Source organism: Orbicella franksi, chromosome 14, assembly GCF_964199315.1.
Source record: "Orbicella franksi chromosome 14, jaOrbFran1.1, whole genome shotgun sequence".
In the NCBI taxonomy this organism is placed as follows: domain Eukaryota; kingdom Metazoa; phylum Cnidaria; class Anthozoa; order Scleractinia; family Merulinidae; genus Orbicella; species Orbicella franksi.
In genome coordinates this window covers 21,841,081-21,865,636 of record NC_138158.1, presented here as the reverse complement: position 1 = coordinate 21,865,636, position 24,556 = coordinate 21,841,081, and the positions used below count along the sequence as shown (strand labels likewise).

Sequence of the window (24,556 nt, the reverse complement as noted above, 5' to 3'; positions counted from 1 at the left end):
ATTTTCTCTGCAGATGTTTAGCTGGAAGTAATTAACCATTTAGGCTGAAATCCGTTTCCTCGTTTTGCCAGCTCAAACTATTGATGCGATTTGTCACGATCAGCCAGTGACGCCATTTTCGATATATTAAAATTCTAACTTGGCTCCGAGGCTTGGGGGAATAAAACAAGACAAATCGAGGTCGAGGGATGAACAATTAACTTCTTTTGTTTTATTCCCCAAGGCCTCTGAAGCAGGTTAGAATTTTAATAAATCGAAATTGGCCTGTTAGTGGAGGCAGCATTAAGGACTTTAAGATAGTCGAGTACGGTCGGCTACAACGGCTGGATGCGTATTCAGTAGACTGGGTCGAGTACGGTAAAAGGGCGCGAAAATTTGACGCGTGCCCGGACTTAAAATCCGGAGTTTAAGTTCCCTGCTCTGACTAAGCTGGAGTTGTTTCTCTGTAGACCCTAGTTCAACTTCTCGGTCTTGTTTGTAAATAACCAACTGGTCTGCCTCCCGCCAGTTGCGATTTTTAAGCATATTATGTCTATTTGAAATATTGTTTCTGTCAGTTTGAGAGGCAGGCTTGTGAACTAGCTAGATGTAGCTAAGCGGATTGACCACCATACCGACGTCAGTTCAACATTAAACATTTTTTAACATTTTAAACAACATCTAGGATAAAAGTACTGGGCCCTGCTATGCACGAAAACGTGCTAGGCTCAAATTGCACCCCTACCCTAAATGTGGGGCAATGATGGGCGCTCCTTCTCTTCTCCCCTGTCCCGCTTTTACTAGAAAAAGAACCGTCTCTCCTCACATCGGGGTCCTTCTCCTGGTTTGGGGAACTGTACGTTGTAGATCAGCACACCTAGGGGAAATTACAATTACAAACAGCCGTAGCCTTTTCTTCTTACTTCGTCGAGTGCATGAGAATGAGAGGCAGTTGAGCACGGTAGGATTATGAGAAAGCTGCTGTTTTCGCGTTTTTTCGTCATTCTTCCTCTTCGCGTCCATGCAGCGCTCGGCGGGACCGTGAGAAACTGGGGCTGTTGGGTGTTCTTTCAAGACTGTTATTTGACGTGGTTTGATGCTGCTGTTGATCGTGGGCTCACTCACAGGCTGAACTGATCAGTTTCGAGTTGCTGTGAATCGATCGAACGATTGAAAAAGTCCTTACTGCGGAATGGATGATACAGAATTAACTTACAAGTTCTGGAGAATCCGAAAAACTGTTATGCAGGTAAGATTGATTGAAAATATTCTCAAGAAGGTTTCTCCCTAACATCGTCCGGTACGTATGCTTCCCACGTGCAACTTGGAAGCCGGCAAATTACTGCCATCTGCTCACGTTTGTAACCAACTGGCTTAACCTTAGTTGTTGTTTTGTCAACTTGACGGATTGTCACTTGAAAAAATCGTGTCTTAAAACTAGGCCTTGTGAAAAAATGGAACGGATTTCAATTTTTGTTCAATGCCACTGTGCTTTAATACTGCTTCTGGGCTTGCTTGACAGGAAAACAATTTAGCTAACTGCGCTTTACTTACTTTAGCATGATGTTCCAGTATTCGTTAGAGTAAGACAGAATACAGTATAAATGTAGCATTTAGTTAATAGTTGTTAATTATTGCAACCAAATCTTCCCTTTTAGGTTTTAATGTTTTATCAACTGCACATTAGGTTTATACCAGCTGTCTATATTTAAATTCAGCCGATCTATAATTTTTGCAGTATAAACAAAGTATTTATTATTGTTATTAAACTTGATTTTCTAAACTGCTGTAAAAAATAATAAAAATAACGATCATCCTTATTTCCATTTGTGTTTAAGATGTGTCATGATAGAGGCTATCTGGTCACACAAGATGAACTTGATCAAACTTTGGATCAATTTAAGGATCAGTTTGGGGACAGACCAAGGTGAAATAATAATAATTATTCTATTTTTAACATTCATCCACATTTTTATAAATGACATCAAGATAAAGGACATTCATTAATCTTTTAATTTTTATTACAATTACATCCTTGGACATGTTCGTGAATGTTATCTTGACTTGTTGTTGTCACATAAGCAGGTCAAGGTAGCTTAGTATTTATACTATGCCAATCTGAAAAGTGTGAACACTTTGACTTTGGCTTAAGCCCCAAGCAATGATATCATACAACGTAGATCAAATGAGGGCAATTTAATTATGTTTATTTTTTTCTGAGAGGGCATGGTACCATAACAAATCCTACAATCTGTTTGGTTCTTAGGGCAGTGCAGAATTTCCTATCTCCGCCCACAGTAACACTCATGCAATGTGTGTGTGGAAAAGAAAAAAATAGATATTAAGTTATTTACCAGCATAAGTCTGGTCCATATATAAGTGAAAAACTGTGATCTTGGACATCTCAGTTACAATTTTTCACTATGTGGACTTCCCTGCCGGCAAATGACATACATTATGGCTCGGGTGTGTAAATGACTCATCTCATGTCTAATAGGTTTTCCTTGCAACACAATAGCATCCCACTAATAATTTTGTTGTTTGCAGTTTCCTTGTTGTCCCACTGTTAATTTTCTTTTACTCTATGTTACATTTCAGTGAAGGAAGACCTTCACGAAGTGATTTATCAATTTTGGTGGCACACAATGATGACCCAACAGGTAAATATGGAGATGTTTTCAATACTATCATCCTCTTCATGTGAAATAAAAATGTCATAATCAAACCTAATAGACCGTAAGCTTCAAATATATTTGGTAATTCGGCTAGCCAAATTCTAATGTATACATGTATATGGCAAAAAAATAAATAAATAAACAAACAAACAAACACTTGAAACTTGGTACATAACAATGAAATATAATAATTATTATTTATATAATAAAATAATTACAATAATAATCATAATTATTAATGTTCATTGAACATACCATATCACAGTGAAAAAAATCTAGATTAGTCTTCTAATTACTTTTGTCTGATCAAAGTTATAATTTGTTTGGAAATTTGATATGGAATGTGTCTTTTTTGGTTAGAGGGCTGGCATGCATGTTATGATGCACTTTCTGTACATCACAGATGGTCCCAGAGGAAATGATTTTTTAAGCTTTTATACATATGTGTAGTTTATTCATTCATAGGTAAATTTACCAAGAGAATGTCGTTGGGATGGGGAGGTGCTGGCCACCAGGTAGGGCAATTTGGGTTCAAGCCCTGGTCATGGTCATTGCATTGTGTTCTTGGGCAAGACACTTTACTCTTACAGTGCCTTGTTCCATCCAGCTCTATAAACGGGTACCAGCAAATTTAGTTGCCAGGGGGAAACCCTGCAGTGGACTAGCATCTCCTCTTTAGGGGTGGAAATACTCCTAGTAGCTTCGTGTTAGGGAAGCAGGGATAAGCTCTGGCGGTATGGACCACTTGGCCCCACGCAGACTTAAAATGAAATCACCTAACATATATGTACATCACTTTTTTGTGAACTTTACAGACCAGATGTTTGTGTTTTTCCCTGATGAGCCTAAAGTTGGAATAAAAACAATTAAACAGTGAGTAAAACATTGTTCAGTAACTATCCTAAATGTTAAAATATGTAATTTGAAATTTTTTAATCTGTTGATACTTAATACTACTAGAATTCATGAAAGAAAAAAGATATCACAGTTGAAGCTTTTACGTTTGCACATTTTTTTTAAAAACAAAATAAATGATTGATGCAGATACATAGGCCAATAAATTTTGTTGCATTATTTACTGCATACAATGTTTCCTTCTTTGCAGATATTGCAACCGAATGCAAGAGGAAAACATCAGCAGAGCAATAATAGTTGTGCAGATGGGAATGACACCGTCAGCAAAGCAGGTGAGACTTGCATGCACACAGAGCTCTAATCTGGACTGTTAGATCTTAAGTCCAGTACAATACCCTCTGGTAAATTACAAGTGACTCTGTAGTTTTGTTTCTGGGTTCATGACTGGATGCCTCCTTATGTGTGGTTAAGCTCTCTTGCAAGAATCTGGGGCAAAATTTTTATGTTAATATCTATAATTATCATAGGCTTGCAATGCGTGCAGAGAGCTAGAAATGTCATTTTCCTCAGTGAAACATTTACATCAACGTCATCAAGGAAAGTACACTGACATCATTATGAATCATATATATGTATTTTCAGTCATTGGTTGACCTAGCACCAAAGTACATCTTGGAACAATTCATGGAGGCAGAACTCATGGTAAACATCACAGAGCACGAGGTAAGTCTCCAGGCATAGTTTTTAGTTGAACTGTTTGCCCTTAATTAGAACAAATTATGAATTAACCTTTGGAACCATTCAATGTACTTACTGAGTTCTTTAAAATGCCTTGCAAGGGTCCTAATATTGAAAATTTGAAACAAATCCCCCAGTCAAGTTGATGTTAATAGTAAATCCTCCAGATTTTAAATGTGAAATGAAAATGGGTCTTGTCTTGGTCATGAAAGGGACGTCGCTCCATCTAGATTTGTCAGTGCAACTAACAGGGAGGGTAACATCCATAATCCATCAGTTATTGAATTGAACCCTTTGTTGCACACCTTGGGTATTTGCAGGACTTTCATTAAGGGCCATGACCCATGACACCTGTTTATACGGCCAAGTACACGTGTGTTTGGTGGGCCCTTGATGTTCGAAGTGAACTTACCTGTTGTTGATACAATTCACCTACATTGTAACAAGTTTGTCATAGGTGTAAGATAAAGGTTACAGGTGACTCATCCCTGCATATATAAAGCATTTTGCACAGATTGCAATTAGTTATGCCCGATGCTTGTTTCAGTTTGATTGTGCTTAATTCTTTACTTGCTTTTGGGCACTTCTTAAATCAGAGGTGGTAATCATGTGAACTTTTTTTTTTGGAATATTAAACTCCATGTTTACTGTACTTGACATGTTTTCCTTTGTTCCTAAATTTAGCTCATTCCAGAACATGTTCTCATGACCCCGGATGAAAAGGCAGAACTTCTTCAGAGATAGTATCCTTAGTATTTTAGTGATATAACATACATGCGGGCTGTACTCAAAGGTTCTTATTAAGTGCCGGCTACTGGCTAAAAAACCGGCTACGTGTACTTTGATTTCTGAGCCGCCTACTATTCGTGAAATAATACAGGTGTAAGTTGTAAAGAGTGATTTAGGGAAAACACAGGTTGTTTGGTACATGACTGAACCTTGACTGTCCTAAGAAGGGTCATGGGGTCAGGGGGTGGTGTATGTTTTCAATTACGCTAGTCCTGTAGGATAAAAGTTGAAAAAGGTCCTTGTAGTCCCTTGATATTCTTGGCATTTTGACCTTTTCCAAATTTGATTTCTTTTATTAGGAAATATCTATAAGAGAAAGTGTAAGATAGTATTTCAGAACCTCTCAATTTCAAACTGAGCGTGCCCCCTAACCTCCCTAGAACCTTATCCCTTTGGCACTCGAATTGGTGTCAACCATCTCCATCATGACACAAGTGCTCTACTCCCTAATTAAATGAGAACCCTGTGTACTTTTCTCTTAATCTTTGCAATAGGGTATTTTTCACGTGGCATCACAGCAGCCATATTCAGGGCTTGAAAAAAACTTGAACTCGAGCTTGCCCTTCAAACAAGTAGCTATTAAATTTTCTTTGTCTTGGGCAAGTCTTAATTTGCTCTTTATCGATTCAGTTGACCAACGACATACCTGAGCCTTTGCCCATTGGACAAACGAGAATGTAAAGTTACTTCAATGCACGGCAAGACAATCTTCTTGCCCCAGATGACTCGACGACACTTTTTTAGAGTCCTGTTTTTGTGTCCCAAAACAATTAAACTGCGGCTGTGTTTGTGTCCCAACCCAAACCCTGTGCAAGCAGAGATCTTTTCTTATGTAAACACTTTCTTTTCTACCAATAAACTTGCAGTGGGGTCTGTTACACAAATTACGTTTTGGCAATTCTAGTCATAAAACAAGACAGCCCAGGTTTGAGTGTTATGATCCAGAACTGTTAAAGTGACCAACAAAGTTGATATGACTGTTGAATGATTTCATATGCATTTTCTGACCATGTGTGGTAAAATATCTTATAATTTGTTATTAATATTTTTTTATAAGAATATTGCACATTCCATTAATAGCATGTAACAGGTGTGAAAAGTAATTTCTTGTTGACTCTCCTCACATTTTTATAACTGTCTCAAATTTTTCACCACAGAAATCAAATCTGAAACTCTTGCATATCTGATCTGTGCATTTGATTTGGTATTGACATATGTTGAGAAAATTGATGCAGATCAATTTTTCTCTCACAACATAAATTCTGTCCCACTAAAAGGGAGTGTTTTCCTGAACTAAATTTGTAGTAAACTCAAGGAACATCAACTTCCTCGTATCCAGTCCGGTGATCCGGTGGCACGGTATTTTGGACTCAAAAGAGGGCAGGTGAGATGGAGCAAAATGTCATGTGACCATGAACTGGCCAATGAATGGACATGTTTAAGAGGAGGCTCAAGATGATTGGTTTAGAAAACAATAGAACAAACAACAGAAACTATGAGCCTAGTGGACAGACCTTTTTTTTTCAGGGTGGGGGACGGTGGGCAATTTTCTGGGGCATGAATTTTTTTCTCACTGTTAAGTTGTGCATGATTATTTTTAGTGGGCAATAGCTTGTCACACACAGGACCTGGGTAGTAGAGAGCACTTGCTCGATTTTTTCCAGCCGTTTACTTTTTGCTGTACAGGATTTTTTTTTTGAAATCTCCCCCTTCAAAAAATAATGGTCCGTTCCTAATAGCGGTTGCGTGAAACAGGGAGAGAATGAATTTACATGTTCTGAAAAGGTGTGTGGCTTCTGATAAATATAACAACAATTAATAATTATAGTGCTTAGATATTGGTATTTTTTTGCCCACAGGTGGTAAAGATCATTCGTCCCAGTGAAACAGCAGGTCGATACATCACTTATAGACTTGTAGTCTAAAGTGAAATACTGACAAGCGATGGTCAAGTTTAATAAGTTTCGTATCAATAATGGATTGAAGAAAGAAAGAGAGTCAAGGTTCCAATGAAGAATTGGTATGAGCAAACGTTCACATAATTTTATTCTCATTGTTTTATCTGTACAGTCGAGTAACAACGGTCGTGCTCGGCCAATCGTCTGAGTGCCCGAAGAGTTCCGATTGTCAATGTCCAATCACAATTAAGCACGAACAATCCGAAAGTTGTGACTTCAGCATCATTCGTCTTGTCGCCTAGCAACGTACGTTCCCTTCGAAACTCCCGCTCGCAAGCGACTCTTGATAGAGGATTCCGACAAGAGAAGATTTTCGTTTGCTCAGCTGTTTGTTGTGTTGGTCAGGTACATACTCAAAGTTGCCGTTTGTTTGGTCTGTGATTCTCGTCAACAAATATTGGCTTTTACTCGTAGCAGTGGACGAAAATAACTCGATAAAGCTATTAATGGAACTGTGTGTAAAACTACAGTCAAACCTCCCCGCAACGGCCAGCCTATGGACAGGACAGTGGCCGTTGTAGAGAGGTGGCTGTTGGTGAAGGTTCGACTGTGCCCATGTTTCCTATCCTTTTAGTCGCTTCTCTATCGTGTTCCTTCTAAGCGATTGAAACCAAGTGGAGCCAGATGAAGCCTAGTAAGCTCAAATGAATAGATCCTGACCGCGCAATAACGACTCACTCTTCAACCGGTGACAGCTATCATAGCGCTCTTCATGTTGTGGACTTCCAGGCTCTCCAGAAAAGAGAAAGACGTCGACTGCAGAACTCTAGTTTTATGTCTGTTTTCAGCGGAATGTGTACAAAGTTTCTGGTACAAGCAGTTGCTTTTAATAAAGATTTTGTAAGTTACTGGAAAGTAATTTATTTTGCTGTCTGTGGATTCTGTTAAAAGTGAGCACATTTTTTAAATCCCAAGAACAAGCAAAGGAACAAGCGTTGTTTTGCGCAACATGAAACGGGTTATACATGTAGCAAAAGTGAAGGAAAGAAGTTGGGTGAATGCTTACCATCACATTACCTGGCACAAAGTCTCATCGCGAACTATTTTCGCACATGACAGACCGATTTTTTAATCTTCAAATTCTCTTGGTTCATGTGAATTGGAATAGCTCTAGTGGTCCTTTGCCCCATTGTAACCTCGAGTTTTTGTTGTTTCCTTTCTATTCTTTTCTCTTGGCGCCAATTCCTTACTGCCCTGATAAGAAACTGATTGCAAGGCAATTTTATTCCATCCCCGCCAAGTTAAAGATTTTCAAACTCGTCAAAAGGGTCTTAGGAATTACCCCTGTGTGTCCGAGAATTCCCTGGTAACTTCACTGGTGACCAATTTCCGTAATTTGTTTCGTGACACAGCACTTCAGCACTGCACTAGTAAGATGCATGCGTTGCGTGACGAACGGACAAGGGCGGTAAAATGTCGTGACAAGATTTCACTGTCATTCTCTTTTGACTGAATGAACCTTTCAGTTTTGATCCAAGTGCGATTTTAGGGCGTCTATCATTGCAGCTCTAAATATTGAAAAGAATACCGCGTTTTGTGAGCCTTTTTGTACCTGAAACATGGCGCATGTACAAATAGAGACTCGAGTACCAACTGCCGATCGGGAAAGGAACCCACACTCCTATTCTGAAAGCAGAACGAACTCGAAAGTGGCAGAAAACAGACATAATAACAGTACCGATTAGTTAAAACCAAGCCAGACAATATAGAAGGCACAACACAAATTTGCAGCCATCAAAGGGTAAAAACAACAGGAACTAAGTGGGGGCAAGGGCGGCGCGAGGAGGGGGGCAGGTTATTTTTGGGAGACGGGTGATAATTAGGCCCACGTCTTGCGTCAGAGATCTAAGGGAGGGGGGCAATTTATTTTCCGACGTTCTCGGATATTGGTATTGTGGTTTCATCCAAGCATGAAAGCGCGACTATCGTTAATTTTAAATATACAATAATATGTGTTCACCCACGCACGGAGACACAATACTCGTCAGACGGCATAAATCTTTGAAAACATTTTTAATTTGAACCACTCCTAAGGGCACACTGATTAACTGAAACGGTAAACAGCGCTCCAAAGCAACATTCGTTTCTCTATTTGAAGTTTAGAGGCGCCGGAAACAGAGAGAGGGAAAGAACTCTTCATAAATTTTGCTATATAATATATACAATTTTCTCTTAATCGCCTAACGCAACGCAATAATATTTCATCTCTTAGCACAATTTTGAATGTTCATTTCATAAATAATTGATATTTCAAACTTTATTCCAATGAGCGGAGTTTATCCGAATGTTTCTTTAACTAACTGCATAAGCTTCTTCTTTCCTTTGTACAAAACCTTCATGTTGTTTATCAGCGCTTGGAAGCGACCATTTCCGTCCGCCGCTAACAGAAAAGTTTCCTGTGCTTTGCTCAAGAATGTCACAAAATCCATGTAATGTTTGGGGCTGATGTGATTCAACCTGCTATGTGCAGTGTTCACATAGGCACTGATGGTGGCCTCCATAAGTTGCCTAAGAGGCTCTTCGTCACAGTTGAGCCCGCAGATGTCCTTGATAAAATACTGCTGCCCATTCTGGGCGTCATCAGCGGCAGCTTTTGCAAGGGTACATCGGAAGAGCAGATCTGACAGCACCGTCGGACAGTGCACCGCTTTGATAATGAGCGGAATGATCTGTGTGAGTTCGTTGTAGCCTAGAGCCTGGGACAAAGCGCATGCCCAGTGGATGTCTCCTATGGAGGGGTGGCTGTCTTGATTGTAAGCTAAGGTGAAGTGTTTCATGGCCAGGGTGGCGAGTTTAAAGGCCCTCTGAGGGTAGCCGCGGTAATCCATGTACCGCGCAATTGCGAAGAGCTGTGTTGGAGGTATCACAGCTGCTGACTCCACAACCAGGCGGTAGGCGGCCTCGAAAGCAGCAGGGTTCTTTTCACAGAGTGTTAACGTGGAGAGTGAGCACCTCTGCGGATCCCGGCTGGCGCACTGCAGTGCCAGCGCTCTTGCGCAACACAGGAGCGCCTCTTCCTCGATTACTGAGAGTTCAAGGCGTGACGCTGTGGCAGGCGCCATGACTGTGGTCGCCACCAAAGATGTTGCCTCTGTTGGCGTGAACAGTGTGCTCCAGTTTTTCATGACAAGACTGAGGGCGGACGTGCCAGTTTCCACAGCGCACTCTATCAACCACTGCACCATCTCGCGTCGTCGCCAGTTGCGAGCGTTGAGCGTCATCCGCAATACTTTCAGTCCCAGTTCCATCGCGAACTGTAGCATGTCGATGTCACGTGTTTCCGACGTCTCACCGCTGGACAGTTTGAACGCGTCCTGCGCGAGTCGGAAGAGCTGAGGGGCAGAGTGCATGTGCTGTTGCGAAGCTTGTAGAATAGCTGGTAACCGGTCAGTGGAATTCTTAGCAGCGTTGAGCAGGCGTGAGGCGAGCTCGCACTGCTGTGATTGCAAGTGTCCCAGCGTGTACAAGCGAGTTGACCTGTAAGGGCCCACTAAGGGTATCTCCTCATCCGCAATGTCCCCAGTAAAGTCATCTAAAGCCAGGAAACGCATGGCACGGAGGCCCAGCTTGAAAGCAAGGTCCGAATCCTTCTTCACAAATTTACTGAACAAAAATCGCGCGAATGTGTGCATAGGAATGCTGTTTTTCTGCACACCGAGTCCCAGACTGCTGAAAGGACCGCTTTTCAATAGAAGTTCAGTTTGTGTTTTGAGGACAGGATAAAGCACGTTATCAAAGTTCAGCAGATTTAGCTGCGCGATGAGATGTTCTTCTTGTCGACAAGCTTTATCCTGGGCATAGAATCCCAGGGGGATTGTTCGTTGTTGCCCAAGCCCCATGAGCGCCACTTCAAGAGCTAATGTCAAGAAAGTGTCATTTCCGGTCCCGTATTCCGGAAGTGGAACGTTTGTAAACGTTCTCATATCGTGAAGTTCTGTGTCTTCCATCGAGTCTGATTCAATGTCTTGAGGACCAATAGCTTCCTCTATAAGTGTATCGTAAAGTACAACAATAGGATCCAGTTGATGTCCGATCCAGCCTTCTATAAACTCGTCTTTTTCTGTGTTTTCGTCGCAAAGTTTCTCTGCAATGTCTTCCTCGGTGAACTTCTCCAACAGAGCTTCCATCTCGTAGACTTTTTCCAGCTGTTCTTCTTTCATACCACGTGCGACTGCGACAGCCAATCGCAGAGCTTCTTGAGGATAACCATGAGCCCGCAAAGCATCTACCCGAGCAGCGGCCATGGGCACGTCCTCTGTTAAAACAAACAAAAAATAAAGACTGATAAGTAATGTGAAAAGATGATAAAATTCACAGTACACAGTCGTTGGATCACATTCGTGGTGCTAACGTTTATGTTTTGGGATAAAACCCTAGAGTGTGAATATTCAAATGACTGCTATTGAAGAGGACATTCATGAGTGCTGTTTATTTTGCTGTATAAGGTTTCTCTAACTTTCAAGTCTGTGGATGAGGCCCTAGTGTGTGGCCATTCAAATGAAAGCTATTGAGCAGTACTTTCATGTGGTACTGTTAATTATGTTGTGCAAAGTGGTTCTAACTTTTCAGTAAGTCTGTGGATGAAACCCTAGTGCGTGACCATTCCAATGAAAGCTGTTGAACACTACTTTTATGTGGTTCTATTTCTTTCGCACTTTTTATCATCGAATCCTCACCTTTCCATGTCAAATATTCGCTTTCTTGATCATCTCCATCACGGCCAATGATGCATTTCAAATCGTAGTCTTCCCAGTCCAAGTCACAAGCTTGCACTGCTCTGAAAAACACGGTACGGCGGGTACAACTCTCGTCTGCAACTTCGTCGTTCTCATCTGCGCTTTGAGCATCCGGGTTTTCTAACGGGCAAACCTCTTGTCTGCTCCAGGTTTCTAGCTGTTGTTTCCATGCGGCCTTTTCCACTCGAGTACTGTCCGGGTTCAAAACTACACACACCCACAGTGCACCGAGCTGATCCCACAGTTGGCGGCATTTGTCATTCATTGATGTGCCCTGTTCTTTCCATATTTGGAGCCTTGGGTCCGCAAGGAACTGTTCTGTTATAAGTCTGAGCATGCGTGAGCCATTGTTGTCATGGACACGGAGCATTTCTCGTACCTACGGGGAAAAAATGTACCACATGCGTCAATTTCGTTTCTAGAGCCTTAGCTTGTTTAGAGAAGCCTTTCAAAACCTGCCTCTTGTTTAAAAGATTGCAATGTCCTTTTGCAACAAGTAAGAGATATAAAACCTGAAACAGCAGGCAACAAGGCAGACAAAAAAAAAAAGGAAAGAAAGAAAGAAAACCGAAAGGCTGCCCAAAATGGTACTTATAGCGACCTCAATACTCGTTCCTTTGTGCCGGTTTCGTTAATTGGTTTATCGCTATGTTTTCAAGCTGGATTTTATTCTAGACTGTTGTTAAATACACTTGAATGTTCCTTACCTTGGCGAACATAGATAGAAGATGTTTTCCACTGCCATAGTACCCTCCCTGTGAGAGATAGTTCCTAACTTGTTGCCTAACTTGTTCAGCATCTAAATGCCAACAGCTTTCGTCCTCCGCGCTGGCGCCCGCAGTAGGATCAGGAGCGCCCGGTAAGCGGTTGATCTCCGAAGTCTTGAGCAGAATCTCGTCGGCCAATCGTTGCGCAGTAGGCAAGACTTCTGTGTGATGTTCTGTTATAAGATACTGCAAAAGTTTCTGAAGTTGTTCGCGATTCATTTGAAGCAATGTCTCTGAGATTGGCACTCGAAGAGTCACCTTGTCTGGGTTGCGAATTCGGAAAAGCGAAAGAGCGACTACATGAGGGCACCATAAAATGTCTTTGTTACCACAAGTGCACGACACCTCGGTTATTTTACACCTATCGAATCCCACTGACACACTGTATTCCTCCCGCTGTGTCCCGTATCTCGTATTTTCTTGCTCCACAACTTTTCCACTAAGTTGAAAACCTGCAACAAGATTACCAAAGAAAATCGAGTTATTTTCAATTCCTAAGACAGCATTCGTGAAAGAATTTGACCTCTAGTTTACCCGTCTCATACATGTATGCCGCGATGTCGATTTAACTCGGCTAAATCCATTTTCTCTAGTAATGCAAATCAACCATTCTTTGTCTCGTATTGTCATTTCTTTGAAATTTTTTTTCGCCTTTCTTTGTCATGCAGCACAGAATTCAATTAAAATGTGATTATTCGACTAACAGACCCCTGTCTCCACTCTAACAAATTTTGCGCGCAGATCATTAGAGAAGCACAAGACAGATGGCCCTCGCTTGTTCCCGTTAATCGCCTATTTTCACGTCGCGCTCACCGCAATTTTCGCCTCTGGCCGTGAAAACGATTTCAACGCTCAAGCAGAGCCTCCATACGAACATGTGTTAATGTCCAAATCTTAGACGCTAGACTAGCTGAACATATTCGGATACTAAAATTTTCTTAAGTGCTTTAGCACTATAGGAACTGTGCCACTTGCACTGCAAAGTTTCAACGTTTTGAGTCGGTGTAAGGTAGCTGATTTTAGTTCTAGGCTTTGCCTATGGCGTGATAGCGCTATCTCATTTAGCCTTTCACTGTTGTTCAGAAGATTAAGAGATGGGCGTTTTTCGGTTCGTTTTTCGCACCTAGAACTAACAAAGTCCTAACTCTGCACTGACCATCAACGCACATCAGACGAAAATTGAAATGTTTGTCGTAGTTCACTATCAACTCTTTGTAATCGCAATTTTTTTCCCCTCTGGACGAGAAAACGCCTTAAACCTTAAGCTGCAACGAATGTTAAAACATTAGACCAAAATCTCTCTTGCTGGGCTAAAAATTTATCGAAAACGTTCTGAAACGAAACCGCAAATATTTTTAACTATATTTTCTAGTTCCAGGAACAACGTCAGTCTGTGAAGAGTGCGCTATTTTCGTTGGATTGACTAAAAAGTGGCTGATTACAATTTCAGAGTTTGCCTTTGAAGTATAACTGCAGATTCATTAAGCTTTCTGCTTTGTTGAAGGATTACTTAGAAAAGGTAATCAAGTTGTGTTTTCGGATTTGCTCTTTGCAGAAGACTTCACTGCCAGGCCAGTGTTAAAACGTGAATGTTCTGCACGAGCTCTTCACAGAGCCACCTTTGGAGCGCTCATATTTCAAACAGGGCGTTTCCTAAAGGAAAAGAAATCCGGCTCACATCAGTCGACGTAGCCTGTGCCTGGATACTCAGTCTAAACCGTGGAAAATGGAATTAAGCCATTTCTAAGAGTGCCACCGGAAATCTGACAAAATATAGTAAAGATTTGATCTCTGAATCAATAAAACTGGAACGTCTCAACCCACAATCGGCTAAATGTCCCATTATTTAGGCCATCTTTTGGAGGCAGAAGTGTACCGAAGTGAAAACTGTTTTTCTCCATTTGAAGTAAAGGAACAGGCATAGGCTTAGCGCGAGCCAAGATATTCCCAGATATTCGCTCTGTGTAGAGCCTAAAATAAACAAACGTAGTTTTTTCTTGTAATAGTAAAACAGTTGAACATCGTTGAACCGAACTAAAACAGCTTTTCTAAACGGTTAAACATCGTCAAAGTTTAAGGAGGCAAAAACGGCGTAGCATCGGTTCACAAGATATTTCGCGTTAGAGTTAGGGTTTAGTGATTCAAGCGTCTTGAAATCTTCAGATTCAAAAGCATTGAGGACGAAGCCTATGTTACGAAAAACGATTCAAAATACAAAGAAAAATTTGTAAATTTTACAACAAATTCTTGATATTTGCGCATTGGTTTTAAGCCGCCGTTTGCCCGGCAAAGCGCGGGTAAAGACTTAAAATTATGTTAGCCTTGATCTGGGATAAGAACGTTTTAAGTTCATAGCTAATCAAATCGAATCTGCGCGGATTTACGAATTATTTTAAAAGCAAGGAGAATGAAATATGGAAATTCCAGCTCGGTAAGATCAATAGTTTTCTTAGTTATTCGTGTTTGCTCAAGCAAACTTCTTGAACCTCATTCTTAATGACAAATTCAAACTTGGTAGGCGTTTTTTCCTTTTATCAAAGCAAACGAATAAATAATCTTGACTGAGAATTGAGCGAATAACAAACTGTAGTTTTAGTAAAATACAGATCGAACACTTTATAACCTTAAATCGAAGGACATATAACCGGGTAGCTTTGAAACCAGAGCGAACTTTTTCCAAGCAGGGGAAGTTTTACACTGATCATTAAGGCAAGCGCAGTGCAAACAACAGATTTCCAGTCGTTTTAAAACAGAAGGAAGATTTTTTTTCTAAGCTAACAACAAGCACTAGAAAAAACTACAAGCGTTTAAGTTATATTCCAATATTCCAATAAGAGAAATTTAAACGAGTTAAAGCGGCATCAGTGGACAACGCGAGCGTTTAATTTCACTGGTCGATACCAAATTTTCTGTCCCACTCGCTAGAGGTGAATATTTCACGTCAATAAATGAGAGCCCGTGAGACTTTTAAACCCTGCGTTCATAAAACTGAGCGGTAGATCTTAAGTAAGCCAAAGAAAATAATCCCTTGCAAAGCTTCGATTCCGAAAGCGATAACAACCAAGCTCCATCAAAGCGGAATTTTGTTGGGGTATTGCGGAGTAAACAGATAGCGCTCTCTTAGGGTCATTCATTACTATTCTTTACAATCGATACTAGACTTAGTGGCGCTGACGCTCCGTAGGGCGAAAAAACATAAAATTAAGCACGGAGGCCCACGAATTCTATTGAAAACGCCTTAAAACCACTTTCCTTCGACTGTTTTGAAAATTGTAAAGCTTTCTGGCGATTCGACTGTGAAATAATTTTTTTCGTCTTACTTTGCAACGGTACGGGTCGGAATAGAGAGTGGTTACAATGGGGTACAACAGAGAAAATTCGCTTACCGACTTGAAGTACTTCGCTGACGGCATTTTCCTCCAGAAGTGCTAAACCTCTCTGAAACGGCAGTCTTTTGGCATCGTTATGTGTAACTGTAGCGTGAAGCGACGAATACATACAAATATCTCGCTCATTTCTCGGGAATGACCAGTAAACTACTTTGAGTTGTACAGGTTCGGGTATAGGCGCGCTCCGCTCTTCTACGTGCTGAAAAGGAATATAAGTTGCCACGCACTGGGCACTCAAATCCAGTAGCGATAATGGTCTTCTTTGCCGTGTTTCTTTGTGTAGTTTTTGAAATTTTGTACCTTCTCTGCACGGAGAAGTTTCTCTGGGTCGCTTACGCTGAGCAGCCATCGCAGCAAATGAACGCAGTCCGTCACATGCGCCGGTAGCTCAAGTGTAAACACAGTCACAAGTGTTGAGAAGAACAGACTCCCCACGTAGGCTCCCCTCTGGTTTTTTCAATGAGATGCAAGATAATTCACGTCGCTAAAATAAAACTTGTTTTCCTCTTCGTCAAACGATCACAGCCAGCGTAGCTTTCTGTACACACTCGGAGTCGTGGAAAAAAATCTGCCAGGACAAAACAAAGCAATCATAAGCGAAAATGTATAAATCGATCTGCTTTATGGCATCGTCGCAACGCGCTGATCAAAAGCGCGATTCTCCTTACCCCGACTGGCAGCTGGAAACAGGTCCTCTCCCTAGGGATTATTGATTGGCGCTGTTTTGCCGTGTTTGTGTTCTTTTTCGTACAGATAGGGGGGAACGAAATTCTGTGATTCGGACGCGTGTTTCAAGCTATTTTAAATCCGCAACAAAGGGCGAGCTCTTTGTGTTGTCAAATCCACTGACATATCAAAACGCCACAAGGTTTACTTAAGGTTTGGTATGCCTCTTGCTTGGCACCGCGATGGCGCAGTCTGGTCGATAAACCGCTGAAACTGGCGACAGAAAGTCTACGAACCCCCGGCACGTGGAGGCCTCGACTGCGATGATTGACATATCTCTATTATTAAACGTATAATTAAATTAATAGAAATTTACATTGCGGACATTACGTCACGAAGTGGGGCGATTAAGGAAAACCGTGTTGACGAAGACGTGTAGGCGACAAGCAAAACTACTCCGCGGGCAAGGACGAAATATCAAAAGAAAGACTATTTAGGGTTTGATAAGTTCATAAACATACTGGACCTAGTGGGGATTTTGTTGCTATCTGCGAATTAATGCCAGCGAGGGTCTCATTGTGTGACAGGCCAGTTGAAATCCATTCCATTTACTCTCCCCGGGAGAGTGGAGGGGTATTTTTATGCACGGCTCGCTGGCGCCAGAACACAATGCACACCGCATATGCATTTCAAATTTTAATAACCCGGTGTTTTAAGCCCATATTTGTTTACTAGCCGCCGCGGAAAAGTTCGTTTGACGTCTTAGCGTCATAGTGGCAACGAAGTAATCGACCGTGTTTGTTCTTCACTGGGGAAATCGCGAGAAAATCTGCGAGGTTTTCTCGCGAAATCGCGAGAAATCGGCGATATTTTTTTGTCGCCGGAAGCTTACCGACAAGCTGTCTACGAGAGCTTATAGAGAGCGATTAGTCGTTGTGGGGAGCGCGAAGGTGTTTTGTGAGTCGGAGACACTGTGTCGCCAACGACAATGGAGGTCTAGTGATTGGGGGTCTTAAGATAGGTAATGTTGAATTTGCAGTATTTTGAGAATTCGTGGATAACCGATCGACTGATGGCTAGAATATTAGCCTCCCCGCGTTGAAACACTGCCTTGTGTTTAGAATGACAATTAACTTAGTAAAAAAAATCTTGGCTTAATCGACTCTTCGATTTTCAAGAGAGACAGACCAGTCGACAGGTACTTTCCTTTTATCTTCTATAACCTTTCAAACCTTAATCCACCTTGATGGGTCCTTTTAGAACTCTTTTTCGAATCACCAGAGATTTCAAGTAAGCGGTCCTTTTATGTTTTGAACTACACATAGGTCTTTGTAAATCGTTTTCTTCTCTTACTTAGCATTCTTCGCCAAGTCGTCGCTGACAATAAATTCTGTGCGTGTTCGAGAAGGAAACAAAAGTGGACCCAAGCAACCTCCCAAAACAACTTATATATACCGCAAGATTTCCGGCCATGTTCCTTAAGCTGAAAGCTATTATGAACATTGAAATATTTGAAGAAAATTTCGAGTGGAAAACCTTACCTCTTCAAGAAGTTTCAACAATGACATTCACGCTATCGCTAGAGAATTTCGGAGTGTTGTGTTGGATCACACTTGTAAAATCCTTTAAGCATCTTGTGTCAGTCTGAAAGCTTCTGCAAAGCTATTGGTCGCATTTTCAGATGAACTAGTTAAAACTTTAAACCATTATAATTTAGCTCGTGCCAAAAATGTTACATATTGGACGAATATTTTCATGTTTAATGCAAGTACAGTTGATTGCCGTGTCGGAGTTGAGTTCCTTTTTCGAAAACGCGTAAAATGTCAGAACTGCAGATTTTACCACTAAAGTTTTACAATTTCGTATTCGTTGAAGCATTTCTTCTGCTACGCGGGTAAATTTCAGTTACATTAAAGAAACAAAGTATGAACATACGAACATAAGGAAAATACGGCAGTCTCCTGTCAATTTTCGTGATATCGGGCGAAGTTTGTAAAACTCTTACCTGTGTGAAGACTTTCTGTCTTCATAACATCCCAGTTTTAGGCTTTTAAGCGTGATGGTGTTTTTCTATTCTTCGTTTCAGAATTCACGAAGGCAAAGTCTGTGGTGCAATGCTGTAACGGAGGGTCCATGAATCGAAATAAATCTCTTCATATTGTAATGAGTGTGTAGTTCACTGGTTATATGCTCAATTAACGATTGTCACGCATGGGTTCAAAGACGGATAAACAAAACAAAGACTAGAAAGTAGGCGAAAATTTTGCAAAAAAGACTTCGCTGATATTTCACACGAAACTGTTTTAAAAAAAACTTTTATGGAATTCGAGTTTATGTGAAGGTTTAAAAGTTGTATAACTGGCGTCTATGGGCGGGATTGCTAATTTCGTTTCATAAAGACAAATGAAGTGTCGCGCGCCGAAGCTTTCACCCTTTCAATCTAGTTCAAAGTGTGCTGAGGACAAATTTACTTTACACAAGGTTACACCGCTTTATAATCTGGATTTCTACCCGAGCTACGAGTCCGAATTTTGTCATGATGGGGTCACGTTAATGCTCTCAGAGGTTTAGTCTGTTTATTTTGGCCTTGCTTGTGGCATATATATTTTTAGTTCAAGCTGCATTGATATAATATATTTATATTTCACCCTGTGGGCAATGGAAACAACGGCTGTAACATGCTGACAAAGTTCTTGTAAGGTTGGTTATGTAAAGATCCGGCGGAGAAACTTTATTCTTGTAAGGACACATTTATTTTTGCCATAAAATGCGGATTTCGTTAAATACCGTCTTCACCGTGGAGTTTGTAATCCGTGTAAAAACATATTTGGCCCCGATGTAGACACTAACTGCTGCAATTATTTTGGACAAGGCCCAAATACCCTTGATCCAAACAAACTGGAAGTTTACCGGAAAATATGCCTTATCCAGCATACCCTATCAGACATTATGGCGAGGGTAAGATAATCTTTCATTTGGCTTGTTTCCGATGTGTAAGACGCTTGTCCATTTCTTAAACCCTATTTAAACAAAAGGAGCCATATTGTCGATTAAACGGCAAAATAAAGCGTCGGAAATTTTTGTAATAATTGATCTTAAATATAACAAATAATCTTTATCTCTTAACTTTCGGGTGGCAGGCCCGGGTAATCTCTTGAGTTACTGTTGATGGATTGCGAGAATAAATTATGTATTTCTGAAACACACACAGCGATTTTCAGCCTTTTTTACAGAGATTTGATACAAAACGTCGTATTTTATTTAGAATTCTTGTCATCGTGTGAAAGCAGCACAAACTTCAGTAAATCATACCTCTCGGTCAAGGCGTGAGCCGGATTTATTTTTTAAAATGTCAATTCGCGCACGGGATTATCAATGAAGCAAAAAGTTTTCTTTTTCTTTTTTTCTTTTGAAGAAACGCTCTTAATTTATGTCTTACTAGGATATCCGTTCCTAGAATGTTTTAAAGTATCTTTTGTGGTTGTGTCAATGCGTCGCTTAAACTCTTCCGTGAGGAAACGGTGCCAAGACTCACTTTTATAATACGAGCTATTAAGATATAGCATTCGCGTTGAAAACTGTTAGCTATGCCTAGAGGCGATGAAAAGACAAAAGACCTATTTACCGGATTGTCAAATACTCGTTTTTTCAAAAGCAAGCCCCATTAGATCTTTGCGGGAAGTTAGCTTTCTTTGTCATCCCCTTGGGGCTTCTTAAACACACTGCGTTGTAAGGCGTTTGTTGGGAGATAAGTGGCTTTATACGAACCCACTGATGACAATATCTCATATTTAGCCGAGCTTAACCGCACATGTCACTGCAAGCCAGTTCAAGTGCGGTCTTTTGAACAATTGCGGGGGCTATTTCAACACTGGATATGAAAACAATGCTACGCCAAACAATGTAAGGAAACGTGCCATTAGAAAAGTCGCGGATCAAAACGTAGTTGAACTAACCCCCTTGTTTGATCTTTCACTGTACGGGCTAGACTAGCTGGCGCTACCCTACTTAACTTATGGCGAGCGCTGCTTGACATGTCTTTCACGAGCTCAAGGGCCTTATCCGGGTATATATCAGTTTTTTCAGTGAAATTTTGTACGCAATGCCATTCTAAACTAGCTGAGCCTTCTCAGAAAGTCAATAAGAACGAAATTAAAAAAGGTAAAATACGAACACGAACAATTTTAGTGTTTCGCTCCCTCCGAACTTGTTTTGACTCATCTCTCTTTTCAAGTTGTTTTGTTTAATTTTGGGGGTATTTTTTGTTCGATCCTAGTATTTCTAATACTGTTGCTGTAAAAAAAAATCTTGCTATTTCATGCAAGTCTGAAAATACCTTGACTTTGTGCCGGCAATGTTGGCGTTATTACACCAAAGATTTGAAACCTGCTTGTGTGAAATATGCCTCACTTTGGAACATTGGTCTTTTGATATTGGATTGATTGTTGTTTCAAAATATCTCGTTGTTGACTTTTAACAAAGGCTTATATCGCACACCCAGCCTCCCAGAATTTGCTTCTTTAATGTCGTGATTCGTAAAAAAGCGAACTTAATGCAGGCGCGTGTCACGGTGTTTTTGACAGACAGGATTTTGAATGGTGTCTTACGGTACAAACTTAGTGCATGAAATTTGCTATTTAGTAGCTCGAAACAATGTTTCCTAGACACTTTTCTTTTCACGTGAAATATGCTGTATTGTAAAAGAGTGGATTTTATGTTTTCCAGTTATCTTTTAGAAGTTATTGTTTTAAATGTATGACTTGGCCGTTTCTTTCATTATGTTCAGTAACCTTGGAGATTCCATTTCTAGCGGTATTAGCAAGTCAATGGTATCACGTATGATATTACCGGCTTAATTTTTTTGCGTCTTTTTTTGTCTCTCTTTCTCCTTAGATCTATCTTTGGATATCTTGCATAATTAAAAATTGGTTCTTAACGAAAAGAGTCTGACGAAGCGAGGTTCTCGCAATTGCGGCGAAGCCTGAAATCCTGTAACTCTTTGCTTTTCCGTGCCGCCGCGCCCCGTGTATGCAAAATATCACCAAAACACGGTAAAAAAATTGCAGCTTAATTTTAGAAAACTTCCCCTTGGCTATCTTTTAATTGCTATAACTGCATACTCACCCACGGCTTGTCAAGACTGATAAAGCGAGGACCTCGTCACTCGAAACGTATCCAGCGAAATTGAACTAGATAGCAATTGTTCACCACTCCAAATGATACTGACCTATTAACGAATTTCTGTCTCTACGTGTCCCTTTATCTGCGATATTATTATTATTTATAACAATCGATTACGTTTCGACATTCTCTGTATTCTTTGCTCAACACCCCTGCTGGGGTATTATTCCGCCCTCGATTATCAGTTTATTGTATTTAGCTCAGCGCGCAAAAACCTCCGCCATCATGGCGACACGTTTGACCACCTTCTCTTTGGCACGCTAATCCGAGGGGCGGCCCTTTGACGTCACTTCGCCTTGCAGTTTGGAAACTTCCTTTAGCATCACTACGCGAAAAAATAAGGGTGTCCTTCATTTTCTCGTGACTTGAGCTGATCGAGAACACGTGGTAAATTCCGTCTCCAGGGTGAAACGTGCTCGGAGTTTCATTTTGTTTGTTTGTTTTTTTTTCTGAAACGGCTGACCAACGTTTAAATTAACGGTTCCTGTACAATGATACATTGTGCATTAAGTGGCCATTTCTTCCCCTTCGCTCAGGCCTCCTATGATTCCACATTAAAACTGAAACCTAAATTTTAATACTATTTCTTGCAATTGCCTGCTCTTCATACCAGCTAGCCAATTGAAGTCTTAAAAATTAGGCTCGAATGATCGGCCCATATCACCTGCTCATCTAGTTATTTTACACACTTGTGAAACACTTTTTAAATGCGTATTGTGTATGCATGAAGCGACTAGGATTCAATACTATGTCCTCAGGATAAGGCTGATCACAAGACAACCCGCAGTATTTCGCAAGGGTGCCTTTAGCTAACATGGGCAGTTTCCTACAACCCGTTTATAAAACTGGGTGGGGAGAAGGTATTCGAGAGCTGGCCTTGCGTAAAAAAACAACGCAGGGAGCAATGCCAGAACTCAAACTCGAAGTTTTGGATCAACTCCCAAAGTAGGCTTGAGCGCTTTCCTAAAGCATGGCATAAGACTTTTGTGCTACGTGATCTTTCAAAACTGCTAAGTCATCGCAACGAACAATGTATGAAACTGGTCATTTCTGGAGATGTCGAGTGGGGTTTATTTCATTAATGATCGATGAACACTAACCCGATAAACCTGTTTCATTCACAAAGAACGTACGTTTTCAATTCAGGCCCAACCGACTCAGATATAGCCATTACGCGGCATTGAAATTCTTTCCAAAATACACGCGCAGATCTTGCGCTTGACAAGTGATTCGATTTCGAGACTTACAGTGCATTACTTAAAGCACGCAAACAAAAGTTTTGAAAACGTGAAAAAAAAAAACCTGATGTAACGACCACAAACTGTGCAGAATTGCAACCGACGCACGACTTGAGAACGCGCGTGACGTGAATCACGCTTTGCACGTGAGGGAACGCTGCATAGCAACGGTTGCGACGCTTGACGACGACCTTTAGAAAACGGAGCTTTTCGAGAACGCTCTTGAAACCGGGGGAATTTGAAATCGCCTGCTTTACTTTTTGGTGTGGACGGAAAACATTTTGAAAACGGAGTTTTTCGAAAATGATATAGTCATAATAATCATGTGATTTCCCTCACGGAGTTTTCCTCAAACGTAAATCCAATATGGCCGGTGATTGTTGTGTTTTTTTAATTCCTCCGGCGTAGTGTGGACGGAAAACATTTGATGCGTTTTCAGAGTGAAAACGCCGTTTTCAAATTTCTCCGACGTGGCGTGGAAGGGGCCTTAAACTCAAAGTACATATACTTGAGAAATTTCGCAGCCAACTCTTCAGGTTGGTGTATATTTTCGAATACTCTATTTTAAGAAATAAATTTTATAAAAAATAGAACATATCATTCCGACCATAGTTAATAGAGAGGAATTGTTATAAAACCCAACAAGGTTCTTTGTTGTATGTTTGTGTTCGCTTTTTTGGCCTTGGCCGTGCACAAAACACAATAGTTGTTTACTTTTTTTGCTCCTTTGATGTTTTCCGCGCTTCATAACCACTCTATTAACTATATTCCGACTTTTAAACAATTATCTCGTTACAAGCCATCGGCGAACTTATGACTTCTTCAAATCGTTATATTAGGGACCGTTCATTTTTTATGAGGTAGGGGGGGGGCTGGTGAGATTTGGGGGGGGGGCATGCGAAAAAAAATGGCTTTCGAGGGGGGGCCGTCCCAAAAAAATAAGGGGAAAAGGGGGGGTCACGTGAAATATTTTAGTAAAACTTTAAAATGGCGTAATGTTTGAATATCAAAAAAATTGCTATAGAATAAACATAGAAGGCACGATACAAATTTATTACAAACTTTCCTTCTGCTTTAAAAAAACGTTTGGCGACAAAAAGCATTTGTAGCTACTGAAAAGAAGTATATTATTTTTGAATGCAACTTTCAATGGCACTCATCTTCATCTCCGCTGTCGTCGAGTTCTTCGTCGCTGCTTGTGCTGCTATGGGAGTCTCTTTCACCAATGCTGCAAGAAGCAGCAATGCTTTCCGTCAGAGTGTAGTCTTCAGGGTACATGAAGGTGTAAACATAATCGCTGACTTCCCGCTCAAGGTTGGTGGTGATTCTGCTTCTTGCAGCATTGGTGAAATAATTCCCTTCCAAGAGCTGTGCGATGTATGGCCCATCTCTTCTAAATATCCACGTGGCAACATCCTCAACTTTAAGACACTCTTCCAGGACGGCCGTTCCAGGAGGGTACACAAGGCATTGTGGAAAATCATTTCCTAACGGGTTTCCAACACAGATTCCATAAACTCGTTGGACGTTGTTTTCAGTCCGCTTCCTCTTTCTTTCATTTGACTTTCTGCGGTTTTCTTTTTTC

At 40.8% G+C, this 24,556-nt stretch overlaps 2 protein-coding genes across 5 annotated transcripts in view; one reads left to right on the top strand and one right to left on the bottom strand.

Moving 5' to 3' along the window:
- The first annotated feature begins 188 nt into the window (after positions 1–188).
- On the top strand, positions 189–7,856 carry LOC145468310 (DNA-directed RNA polymerases I, II, and III subunit RPABC1). 2 transcript variants are annotated; one of them, XM_081452009.1, is made up of 9 exons: positions 189–1,228; positions 1,818–1,906; positions 2,578–2,639; positions 3,470–3,527; positions 3,760–3,841; positions 4,152–4,232; positions 4,932–4,990; positions 6,342–6,420; positions 6,896–7,856. In XM_081452009.1, the coding sequence occupies exons 1-9, from the start codon at positions 1,172–1,174 to the stop codon at positions 6,959–6,961; spliced, it is 633 nt and encodes a 210-aa protein (XP_081308135.1). In that variant the 5' UTR covers positions 189–1,171; the 3' UTR covers positions 6,962–7,856. The 2 variants fall into 2 exon arrangements, with proteins under 2 accessions (XP_081308135.1, XP_081308134.1); XM_081452008.1 differs by lacking the exon at positions 6,896–7,856 and having other exon boundaries at positions 6,342–6,879.
- Positions 7,857–8,990: 1,134 nt separating this feature from the next.
- LOC145468251 (zinc finger SWIM domain-containing protein 5-like) overlaps positions 8,991–24,556 on the bottom strand; it is a 28,896-nt gene continuing 13,330 nt past the window's right edge. Inside the window, exons 1-5 of one of the 3 annotated variants that reach the window (XM_081451929.1) lie at positions 21,677–23,789; positions 15,884–16,454; positions 12,438–12,949; positions 11,671–12,109; positions 8,991–11,249 (exon numbers count right to left, since the gene is read on the bottom strand). In XM_081451929.1, coding sequence (XP_081308055.1) covers positions 9,271–11,249; positions 11,671–12,109; positions 12,438–12,949; positions 15,884–16,235 — 3,282 coding nt within the window. In that variant the 5' untranslated portion in view covers positions 16,236–16,454; positions 21,677–23,789 and the 3' untranslated portion in view covers positions 8,991–9,270. Of the gene's footprint in view, positions 11,250–11,670; positions 12,110–12,437; positions 12,950–15,883; positions 16,455–16,554; positions 18,643–21,676; positions 23,790–24,556 lie in introns of those variants that run through there. The other 2 variants (XM_081451927.1, XM_081451928.1) reach the window with 2 other exon arrangements.